At 43.1% G+C, this 12,587-nt stretch overlaps 2 protein-coding genes across 2 annotated transcripts; both read right to left on the bottom strand.

Moving 5' to 3' along the window:
- Positions 1-1,010: 1,010 nt before the first annotated feature.
- LOC114191185 (S-protein homolog 1-like) lies at positions 1,011-1,514 on the bottom strand. The gene has a single exon (XM_028080366.1). It carries the CDS (start codon positions 1,512-1,514, stop codon positions 1,011-1,013), a length of 504 nt encoding a protein of 167 aa, XP_027936167.1.
- Positions 1,515-8,810: 7,296 nt separating this feature from the next.
- Positions 8,811-11,846, bottom strand: LOC114191184. Its single transcript, XM_028080365.1, has 2 exons — positions 10,911-11,846; positions 8,811-10,826 (listed from the first exon to the last, which is right to left on the bottom strand). The coding sequence occupies exons 1-2, from the start codon at positions 11,844-11,846 to the stop codon at positions 8,811-8,813; spliced, it is 2,952 nt and encodes a 983-aa protein (XP_027936166.1).
- Between the last annotated feature and the right edge of the window lie 741 nt (positions 11,847-12,587).

Genomic DNA, 12,587 nt, shown 5'->3' with positions numbered 1-12,587 from the left:
GCCACTCACCCAGATCCTGCTTTCACCGGTCGGTTGCTCTCTGCCAAGTCTTTCGGTGGGTCTTATTTGTATATGTCAAGTTAATATATCTTAATAAAAGAATTATGAAATTTAAGTCTTAACATTATGATCCGGTGCATGATGATAAGAAGAATGCTCATTAAAATCCAAAAATACATTCTTTTAAGAATTAATTTCTGCATATCTTTTAAAAGAACAACAGAAAAATAAAATTACATTTTCTGATGATTAATTCTACATTAGTTTTGAAGCAATAAAAAAAATTGTGTCATACCGAAAGAACAAAACATATTTAAATCAAATTAAAATTATAGTTTATCTCATGACTTAGTAACGTTTACATTCCAATATTTTTATAATAAACGTTTACATCTCTACATTTCTTGTGTTATTAATACAGTAACACTTAATTTCTTTATTAATTTTTGTATTTACGGTTGCAATAAAAGAATAAGGATATTTAATAATAAATTAGTAAACTTAATCATATACTTTATATAAAATGATGAATACAGCTAAGAGGTTTATTTATATAATTAGAAATAACTATTGCTTGATATATATAATAACTATTGCTTGATATATATATATATATATATATATATATATATATATATATATATATATATATATATATATATATATATATATATATACTTTGATAGAAGTTATATGTGGTAGTAAGATTAAAAAATAAAGAAGTTGTTGGGGGGGGAAAGTCACAATTTTTCTACCAATTGAAACTCTTAAAGGATTATGTGGTTCTCTTTGTTTTCCACCCCATTTAATAATAAAGAAGAAAATAAACAAACAAACAAACAAGTAAAACCTAGGGTTAGATATCATCAAAGAAAAAAAAGACTAACTGTAATTTTTTTTTTCAAGTATTATAACAATGACATAATGCATATTGATGCTTGTTGGAGTGGTGCTTAAACAAATATATAAAAACCATAGATTTGTTGAAAAGAAAGAAAGAAAAGAAGAAATCAGCCATGTCTAGTAGCACCCCAGTGATAGTAGAACTCCTCAGTTTGAGTTTCGTATAAAGCTGTTAGGTAAATACCATCATCCCTAACTCTCCAAAGGCAATTCTTCCAATGACACTTCCGAAAAAGACGTTCATCGTACCAAAACACATCAAATGAGGCACCACTGTCACAACTATTGTTGTTGTCGTCGTCATTGTCCCTTTTCACATGGCACCAGAATAGAGTGGAGTGTGAGAAATCTGCCCTAAAACTCCAAGTGAAATTCCCACCTTCAAAAAGTTTATGGCTACCCAAATCATCATCTTTGGATTGGCAATGAACCATTAAACTTTCCTTATTCTTCAACTCATTCATAACGTACACATGCCACTTTATGAATCCAGGGAAAACACTTGAGGCATTTGAAAGGGTTGGTGAACCCAAAACCAAAACCAAAACCAACCCTATACCCAAAACATAAGCACTTTTTGCTAACATACCTGAATTTCTCTTCTTTTCCATTTTTGTTGCTTTTTGTTACGAGATGTTGATCGCTTTGTAGTATATATATACATAAAGTTGTAAAATTTTCACATTCTATGCAAAGATTGAATCCATGAGCATGGTTTTGTAGCATTTATGAAGTGCCATGCTGGTTTATCAGAAAGGAAGATACAGCATGCTGCCGTTTAATTAGATAGGAAAAGTTTGGTGTGGCTTGATATTTTAATGCATTAATGTATATTTACCATAAGTAATTAATTATTAGCTTACATATGGAAAATAGTAATTACAAGGTAGTTCTGAAAATTAGGATAAAATATGTAAAGTTTTAGGTGTTGATTACACTTTGTGTATTTGACTTTATTATAATTTTCAGCAGTTGGTTTTACTTTTAAATCCAAGGAATCAAATCATGGTATTGATCTATTACCATGTGAAAATAGAGTGGTCGAAGTAAGTTTAATATGTTGAGTTGGTCCAAATATCTATAAATATATTGAACGAGTCTTTTTGTTTCATCAATTGCACCAAATAAATATATATTTCAAAAAAATAACTAAAAATTAAAATAATTAAAATAATTAAAAATAACATTAATTGATTAAAAATATATACATATCTTAAAATTCAAATTGTTATATATAATAATGAAATTAGTTTAAATAAAAATTTGGTTTAAATTTAAAAATATATATTTTATTTTTTAATAAAACTAATATCACGTGATGGCTCAACATAGGTGTAGCATCCCATTTTACAGTCATAAATCATTAAACAAAATATAGCATATATGATATGAGCATAAAATAAGATAATAATGTATAAAGTCATATTACAATTATCCCAAAAATTAAGATGAACCGAATATAAAAGTTATACAAAATTATCTAAAACTAACAGAAGGTTCCTAAAAAAAGAAATACTAAGAAACTCTATAGGAACAAAAGTCTATACACCAGAATCACCACTACCCTGTCTTGATCTAGCCACCAAATCTTCAACTGCTAACACCATTCAAGTGATCATGGCAAGAGGAAAGAACCATAAGGAAATGAAACACAAGAAAAAGAGTAAGTTAGTGAAGTTTTAAAGAATTTCATCAATTCACAATATAAGTGATGAGTTCATATTTTTGCCCTCATTTAATGTTTAATTATGAATTTTTTATTGAATTTTGTTCTTAAAAGATTGTTTTAATTACGATTTCTTATAATATGGTTTATTGAGCATGAAATACAAAAACATATTAAAAATAGCTTTTTAGTTGCATAAATATATTTTGGATATTTTGAGGTGTGTTAATGCAGCTGCAACTAAGTTGAGCTCATGGAGGTGTGAAAATAAATTGCTTTAACCTTAAAGATAAATTCAAGAATAGGAAATTATCAAAATCACACAATTCCAAGCCACGCATTTGCATGAAGACGACAAGAAAAGCTTGAAAAAGTGAAGAAGTTTGGCTAAGCTAGGAAGAGGGAACGAGCAATAAAAATTGGATCTTGCAGTTTTCTCTATCTTTTTTCAGAAGAAGCTTAACACTCCATGGAATGCAAAATAAAATTTAAAAAAATAGTAGAAGAGAGTGGAAAGAGAAAACAAATCAATCTTCTAGAAATCAAGTTATCAATAAGCATTTAAATCCTGCACAATCATTCAAGTATTCACAACCACTTATAAAAATAATGACTCAAATGATCTATATACAAGCATTGATGTCGAGTCTTGGTAAGTTGTGCCCTTGTGGTGGCATCTATTGCTCTGTAGAGCAGTGGAAATTACCACACACAAAGTAAGTCCATTAACACCTTTGGTCAAGGTAAAACCCCTAGGCTAGAACCTCCTGCTCCTCTCACCACATGCCTCATCTTCTCTATTTGAGAAATTAATGGTCATTAGAGCGTCAAGATAACTTTTCAACTCAACTTCCACACCAATGCTTACATTATAAGTAACACCACTAATTCTCCTTGAATTAGTATTCTCATATACTCAATTATTAACCAGTAATCAAAATAAACATCCATAATAACTAAAAATCTTGCCTAATTAACTAATAAATAAAATTTTAGGTTATGACCTACTTGCCCAACGAGCACATTTCCTTATTGGGCATGAGGTGAAAATTTCACCTTCTTGACCAACGACCAAATGGCTCGCTTAACGAGTTTGTCACTAGGACTACAGTGGAAAATACTTCACATAAATCGTTCAGTGACTAAAACTCCCTAACTTGGAAATTCGCCTAGCGAGTATAAATGGCTCGTCCAGCAAGTTTGAGAATCTGTATGATTTTGTAGATCAGTATTATGTATAATTCTGCAGATTAGCTCATTGGCCTAGCGAGTAATGCTCGCTTAGGGAGTCTGTAAAATTCTGCAAAATTTGATTTCTGCATAATTATACATACTCAAGCTAGTCCAGACAACCCAATAACTTTTGCAGAAACAATTCAAGTATCAAACATCAATTTTATCATGAATATCCATATCAATTTAACTCAGATGCACACATAACACAATAGTTATTCTCAAATAGCAGGTAAAAACCTAAATCTTCATAGCTTTCAAACAACATTTCTCAAATTAACATTCATATATCAAATTGCACCACAGTTTAATCATCAAATTCATAATTATAACATGTATTGGTTTTTAAAAGACAAAACTAGCTTCCCTTACATGTGAAACAGTGCAAAAAAAAAAACCAACTTGAGTATCAATCCCTTTTAAAACTTAACAGAGATCACAATTCAACCAAGAACAACAATAACATGATCAGAGGACATCATCAAAATCACTGATCACTAAATAATCATGAGAAAAGCTTAGATAACTCATGCGAGAGAAGAATTCTCACATTCGTAGAAGATACAATTAAACAAGAATTAGGAGCAGAAAATCAACTTACTCTGTTAGAGAAATTGATCAAACAAAAATAAAGAACGCACCTCAAGGATCCTCCTAATGGTCTCTAATTGTTAGATAAATGAATACAAAAGTCAAAATTCTAGAGAGAAGGCAAAAAGAATGAAAGGAACAATTTCTAGAGAGATTAAATATTTATAACTAATAAAACTCATTTTTAAACTTTTTATTTATTTTTAAATATTTTAATAATAAAATAATCGAGTTACATTATTTTTAAATACTTACTCATTCTAAATTATTATTTTCTATCAAAGAGGAAGTACATTAATATCTTAAAACTTAAATTAACATAACCTAACAATAGAAATTTTGTTTTAAGTTTGGATAAAATTAAACACAGTAAATGTATGTATCTGTAATAACATTAATATTACAATAAGAGAATTTTGTTTTAAATTATTTACCAAGTGGATACATCCTTTTTGCACTCATTATTTACAAGCGTTATTTTTAGCACATTCTCTATATTTTTAATGGAAAATATTTGATGTAAATATATATATACATGTTTCGGGTGTAGGGATCGAGAACCTACTAAAGAGTCTCTTCAAGCTTGCTCTACTTCCCACTGCAACAATAACTTCCAGTAAAATCCACTCCTTAGCTCGATCGGCTGGGGCGACGATCGGGGTACCTGTCTAAAAGGCTCTGATGCTTAAGTCAGTTAAGGACCGATCGGTGTATCAATATATCTACTGTAATAAATGCGAAATTAAGATCCTCACCAACCTACCTTTGTGCCCTATTTATAGTTTTCCGTGTGGGCCTGTGATTAGGGTTCCTTAATCATGGCCCAATGATCCTTTAATCAAGATTACTGACTCGTTTAACGTTAATTAACTCGATTGACTGATCGTTTGACCGTGCGACCGATGGCCGCTTGATTGGGTTTGTTATACTGTTTTAATAAGTGAACCATTCATGTACGTCTGACCGACCGACAGACGCATGCGAAGGATTACACAAGTCTAAAGAGATTGATCAACCGATGGTTGGTTCAGTGTTTGTCATGTTATGGTTAGGTGCTACACGTACTTGTCCGATCGACCGATGTGCCATCACGGGTCCGTGTCGCTCGACCAGGTGTTATCGATGGACCGATGGGCATGAACATGGTTGGCTTATGACTTATTTGTTTAACCATTTGACCGATGGTCCTATAGTTTATTCGTGGTCCGTTTGACCGATGGTCCTTTAACGATGCTACATGGCTGGTTGACAGAGCCGATTCGCCGGTGGTTCTGCAATTTATTCAGGAGGTCGTTCGACCGTTCGACCGCTAGCCTTACATGTACTAGTTTTTCAACTTTGGCCGATGGGCCTAAGAATTAGATTTGGCCGATTGACCGATGGGACGTACAGTACACAAGCCCCCCAGCCTCAAGCGATGGGAAAGGAGCGTGGAGGTTTTACCAGGGCCATTGTGCCGATTGGCCACCCGCGCGTCTCAACGGTTATCTTGCATCGTAGATCGTGCCTGGCAGTTATGATTTGAAGCGTCGCAAAGTATGGACCGTTGATCTGAGTGTGATCGTAGGGTTCTGAGACTGCGACGTGTCACATGGTCCCCCTATAAATAGGTCTGTGTGGCTGTCGTTATTTTCACGTTTTCCTTTCTCTTTCTAGCCGAGCCTCCGATCGTTTTCTTCTATTTGTAGGTAAAAAAATGTCTTCCAGTGCATCGAGTTCAGATGGTTTGTCGGGTGGGGCGGTCGGGACGTCTGGGGGCGACGGGTCGATCTCCGCCTTGTTCAGTTCTTCCGACTCGGGGACTTCGCTCGGGGGAGTATCGAGCGCAACAGATTCTCCTATCCTTCTAAGTGGCATCTCGGAGGCCGAGCCACCGGTCGCTGAGGCGGTGGAACAGGTCGCTGCTTCTGACGAGAGTGGGGACGTCATAGGCATCGACGTTCGCGACGAGGGGGAACAAGCCAATTTGCCAGAGATACAAGGATATGACTGGGCCCCTTATGAGCCGCGCACACATGCGACGAGGTTTCGATGGGGCAACGACCTTGGGGATCTGGTCGAGCGGACCAAGGTTTTTAGCGACGAAGTGGAGGATGGACTTCTTCGGGTCAAAGTGTGTGCCGACAACGAGAGAGTGTGCCACGGGAAGGGAGAGGCGAGGCTAGATTTCTTCTATGTGTACGCCTGCCTCTTCCATGATTTGGGTCTAACTGTGCCGTTTGCCGATTGGCAGATGGCGGTCCTCCGCCAGATCCAATGCGCGCCGACCCAAATACACCCGAACGCCTGGGCGTCGATGCAGGCGTTCGACGTTCTATGCCGAGCGGCGGGCTTGACAGCGACCATGCCCTTGTTTCTACATTTCTACAAAACTCGACCGACGGCGTCGAAAGGTTGGGTTTCTTTTCTCGGGGCGAACAAAAGCTTGCTCACCCTCTACCTTGCTTCCTACAAGGGTTTCAAGACCGGCTTTTTTAAGGTCGCGATTCCTGGTAAGGGGAGGAGATATATTTTCGATGAGTAGAATCGGCCGAAGTTCCCTTTGTACTGGACAACGTTTCCCCCTCCTACCGATGCCTGGGCTGAAAAGCGGTTGACCCCTGCCGAACGGGCCGACCTGGCCGTCCTCAAGACCGTACCCGACAAGATCCCCCCGCGGCCACTGATCCAATGCCTCCGCTCCCCGGATTTGCCGAGGGCGGTTTATGGTTAGTTGTTCTGATCTTCCCGGTCGTTATATTGGTTGCAGTTAACTTATTTGCTTTTTTGTTTCGTAGATATTATGGCCCGGACGACCGTTTCTAACGCCGAGTTCCTGGCTCGTGCCAAGAGTCGACGAAGGGAAGAAGATACTGCTGAGGAGGTGGTGCCACTCCAGAGTGTTCCCGCCGCCCCTTCAACCGGTTGTGTCCCTACCACCACCGCTCCGATCGGGGCTTCGGGTGTCGTCTCCAGACCCCATTTCATTGTGAAGCCTCCCGGTTCCGGCGCTGCTGGTGCTGTCGCAGATAAGGGGAAGAAGTCCAAGAGAGATGACTCTCCAACCGGTCGACCGTCCAAGAAACACAAGAAGGGGGAGGCATCTGGATCGTTGGCTGACGCCCTCCTTGGCGGCGATGTTCGCCTCGACGAGGAGGTCTCCTTTCAGCTGGGACCTCGGGTGACGGACATACTCAAGGATGTGTCCGAAGAGGAGGCCCTTCGAACCGCCGGGGAGCTGACCCTTAGGCTTGCTGCCCTATACACCAAGTTTCCTCGCCCCGACCGGAACAGGATGGAGAGCTTGGAAAAGGAGCTCGCAGCGGCAAAGACGGAGCTCGAGGTGAAGGCATCGGCGTCGGACCTAAAGGCTCAGTTCGATCGGCTGAACGGCATTAAAGCTGAACACGCCAAGTGTGCTGGACTGCTGAAGGCTGCCGATGATCGGGCAAAAGCGGAGCAGGCGAAAGCAGGTGAAGCCGTTGAGGAACTTCATAAGCTCCAACGACGCTTCGACGATCTGACTCTGGAGCACATGGCTGCCGCCGGATCAGCCTCAGACTGGCAGAAGAAGGCCAAGGAGTTCCAGGCCGAATTGCGAGTGGCCGACAAGCAAGTATTTGCTCAGTACGAGGCGGGTTTCCAGAGTGTTGTTGATCAGGCCGTCTTTTACTACAAATGCACTCCCGACCGGTTCGACGTGCATTTGGGGGTGGTCGAAGGGAAATTGGAAAGGGTCTTCGATCGGCTGGACGAGGTCAATGATCCTCCTGCAAACAATTGATTCTTGCTTTTACTTGTGTATTTTGACATAACCGATCGAACCCGATCGACCATTCGGTTGATCGCGTTCGATCGGTTATTAGGCCATTTTTTGACAAACACTTGTGTAAATATTAGATGCCTTATTTCGTTTGCTAGTTTTTATTTGTCTTCTTTTGTTTATTGCTTCGCGCTGGTGATCGGCCATACTTCTTTTATAGTTCTCCGCGCTGGCGATCGGCCATTTTTCTTTTATCGTTCCTCACCTTTGATTGGCTATCTTTATTTTATCATTCTTCGCGGTGGCGATCGGCCACGTTATTGTTTAACTTGTTATTTCTGTTTGGCTGCGCCTGGTATCGAACTAGTCGGACGATCGGCATGCAATTTTCAAGTTTCTCGTAAAGTTGTCTCGATTATCTGTCTCGGAGGGTTGACCTTTGGGCGTTCAATTTTAAGTTTTAGATCGTAGGTGTAATACCTCGATCGGCTAGGACAGCTCGTGTCACTTATTTACCCGTAGGGTTGATTAGATCGCTTAGATCGGTGCTGACGGAGCGGGACTTCCTCTTGGAAGTCCGCGTCTCGTTCGGTCAGGCTTTGCTCGAGTTCCGTAGGGAGCCCCGTTGGTCAGTTTGTTAGATGAAGTTGCATGAAACGCTCATTTTATTCATAGTCAACTATAATACATTTTGAGGTGCGATGCGTTCCATGTGTTGGGTATTTCTTTGCCGCTCAGGTATTCTAGCCGATAGGCTCCGTTCTGCAGGCTCTCGGTCACACGGAACGGGCCCTCCCAGTTTGGCGCTAGCTTTCCTTGCGCTGACTTTTTGCGTGCTTCATTGGTCTTCCTCCATACCAAATCTCCTCGGATGAAGCTCCTTGGTTTAACCTTCGCGTTATACCTCCTCGCCACCATCCTCTTGCATGCCTCAGCTCGTACGGCCGCTCGCTCCCTACGTTCGGTCGACCAGTCCAACTCCTCGCGCAGGCGTCCACAGTTCACCTCGAGATCTTGCATGTCCCGCCGAAGAGTTGGCTCCCCCACTTCAACTGGCAGCATAGCGTATGTTCCATACGTCAGGTTGAAAAGAGATTCCCCCGTCGTCCCATGCGGGGTGCACCGATAGGCCCAAAGGACATGTGGCAGCTCGTCCACCCATGCTCCTTTGGCTTCTCCCAACCTTTTCTTCAACTCAGCCACTATAACCTTGTTCATGGCCTCAGCCTGACCATTGGTCTGGGGATGCTCGACTGAGCTGGTCACGTGTCGTATCCCCACTTGCTTATAAAAGTCCTTCAGCTTCTTGTCGATAAACTGACGGCCGTTGTCGGTGATGATCGTGTGAGAGAGGCCGAAGTGGCATATGATGTTGCGCCAGACGAAGGAGTGGACTTGCCGAGCGGTGATGTTAGCCAAGGCCTCTGCTTCGACCCACTTGGTGAAATAGTCCACTGCGACAAGTATGAATTTCTTCTGTGCTCGGCCCACCGGGAAGGGTCCGACGATGTCCATGCCCCATTGAGCGAACGGCCACGGGGCTGTCAGGCTATGTAGCTCGGTCGGAGCCCTCTTTACGTCATTTCCATGGGCTTGACATCCTTCGCACTTGCGTATCATGGCTTCGTAGTCCTGTTCCATGGTCGGCCAAAAATAGCCTGCTCGGAGTATCCTCGCTTTCATCGTCCTCCGACCGGTGTGCATTCCACAAATGCCGTTATGGACCTCGTTCATAACGTACTCGGCTTCGTCTTCTGACAAGCACTTGAGGAGCGGCGTTGTGAATCCTCTCTTGTATAGGTCTTCTCCAATGACTACGAACCGAAGCGCTCGTCTCCTCTCCGTCGGGCTCACTTCTTCTCCAGCCTCGCACTTCTTCAAGAGTTGTCGCACCTCTCCTATCCAATCTGCCGCTCGGTCTGCTGCAGCGCACTCTCCTGCGGAAGGCCTCATCAGGGTTTGTCTGATGATAGTTTTCAACTGGCCTTTCTCTTTTCCTTCCGCCAGCTTAGACAGTCTATCGGCTCTGGCATTTTCCGCTCGGGGGATGTGATGGATGGTGATTTCTTCGAATTCCTTCATGGCTTCGAGCACTTTATGATAGTACTGGAGCAACAAGTCATCCTTAACTTGATACTCTCCCTGTACCTGCCCGACCACAAGCTTCGAATCAGTGTTACATCTTAACCTCGTCGCTCCCAAGTCTTTTGCTAGCTTCAACCCGGTGATCAGCGCTTCATATTCTGCTTGGTTATTCGAGGCTTTAAACTTGAACTGTAAGGAGTGCTCTATCGTGAAACCGCTCGGTCCCTCGATGACGATCCCTGCTCCAGCATTACGTTTATCCGATGATCCATCGACAAAGAGAATCCACATATGCTCCGATCGGGGGATCGATCCGTGGAGTTCAGCTGCAAAGTCTGCCAAATGTTGTCCTTTGACCGATCCTCTGGGTTCGTACTTGAGCCCGAACTCGGATAACTCGACCGACCAGGCGATCATCCTACCAGCTAAGTCGGGCTTCCAGAGTATCTTGGCGATGGGATGATCGGTGCGAACGATAACCTGGTGACTCTGGAAGTACTGGCGCAACCGGCGTGCAGCCGTTAGTAGCGCCAAGGTTATCTTCTCTACCAGCTGATACCTTGTTTCTGCGCTCTGCAGTACTCGACTGATGAAATATACAGGTCGCTGCTCCGAGACTTATTGAATTAAGGCCGCACTAATCGTATCGTCCGACACTGACAGGTATAACTGCAAAGGCAATCCCTCTACCAGTCGGCTCATTATTGGGGGACTGCTGATCATCTCCTTTATCTGCTGAAACGCCGCCTCGCATTGACCATCCCACTTTTCTGCAGTCTGCTTTTTCATGATCTTCAGGATCGGCCTGACCTTCTCCGTTAGTCTGGGTAAGAAACGTGCCAGAGAGGTTAGCCGTCCTATCAACCGCTGGACCTCCTTCAAGTTCTTGGGGCTTCTCATCTCAGTAATAGCGGCGCATTTGTTCGGGTTTGCCTCTATGCCTCGAGCGATCAGAATGAAACCCAGGAATTTTCTGGCCGGCACCCTGAAGACACACTTCTCAGGGTTAAGACGCATATTGTATTTGCGCACTTGGTGGAAGACCTCACCGAGGTCGCGCACGTGATCTTCGGCAGTTTGCGACTTTACAACCATGTCGTCCACGTACACCTCCATGGACCGACCGATCTGCCTTCTGAAGACCCGATCCATCAGCCTCTGATAGGTTGCCCCCGCGTTCTTCAGACCGAACATCATGACCTCGTAGCAGAAATTTGCTCGATCTGTAATGAACGTCGTTTTGGATCTGTCCGAGCCGTACATAGGGATTTGGTTGTACCCAGAGTACGCGTCCAGGAAGCTCAAGAAGTTGTGTCCTAAGGCCCCATCCACCAGCCGATCGATGCTGGGTAACGGGTATGCGTCCTTCGGGCAGACTTTGTTGAGATCGGTGAAATCTGTGCACATCCTCCACTTCCCGCTCGTCTTCTTCACCATGCCCACGTTAGCTAGCCACGTAGTATACTTGATCTCTTTGATGAATCCAGCTCCTTCTAGCTTTCGGACTTCCTCCTCGACCGTTCTCCTTCGCTCCTCTCCCATTTTTCTTTTCTTCTGAGCAACCGGGCGGGCTTCCCTGAAGATGGCCAACTTATGGGACATCACATCAGGGTGGACGCCTGGCATGTCAACGCTCAACCATGCGAACAGATCTTTGTTCTCTAAGATCACCGCCCCTAGGAGCTCTTCTTCCGATCTTGGTGACTTGTCCAAGTTGGCTCCTGATCGAGATCTCTTTGGTTTCTCCTTCTGGTTGCAGTCGATCCTCGGTGTTCGTTCGGGGGTCCAAGTCCGTCATGGCTACCTCCGAGCGGTGTTGTTTTCGCAGACGACTGTATGGAGTGATCCTCAATCCTGCGGCATAGCACTGCCTGGCGATTTGTTGATCTGCGTGTACCGTGCATATCGTCCCCTTGTCCGACGGGAACTTCATGGCCAGGTGCAGGGTGGATACAATCGCTCCGAACGCGTTCAGACAAGGTCTCCCCAACAATACATTGTAGGAGGTGTTAGCTTCAACTAAAAGGAATCTAACCCTTACCTCTCGGCCGTCCTTCCGCGAGCCGATCCTAGTACGAAGGTCCAAGTAGCCCCTTGTGTCGACTCGCTCGCCAGAGAAACCGACAATCTGCTCATTATATGGGACGATCAGATCCTCCGAGAGGTTCATCTTCCGAAACGTCTTCCAGTATAAGATGTTGACGGAACTTCCTTGATCGACTAGCACCTTCTCGATCCCGTACTCGGCTACCTCTATGGAGATGACCATCGGATCATCGTGATCAAGGTCGGGCGCCTTGAAGTCGTCGTCCGTAAACGTGATGGGGGGCATCGACCGGATCTTCTTCTCCACCAGATGAACCGACT

Source organism: Vigna unguiculata, chromosome 7 (genome assembly GCF_004118075.2).
Source record: "Vigna unguiculata cultivar IT97K-499-35 chromosome 7, ASM411807v1, whole genome shotgun sequence".
Taxonomy (NCBI): Eukaryota; Viridiplantae; Streptophyta; class Magnoliopsida; order Fabales; family Fabaceae; genus Vigna; species Vigna unguiculata.
This window is presented reverse-complemented; position numbering and strand designations above follow the sequence as displayed.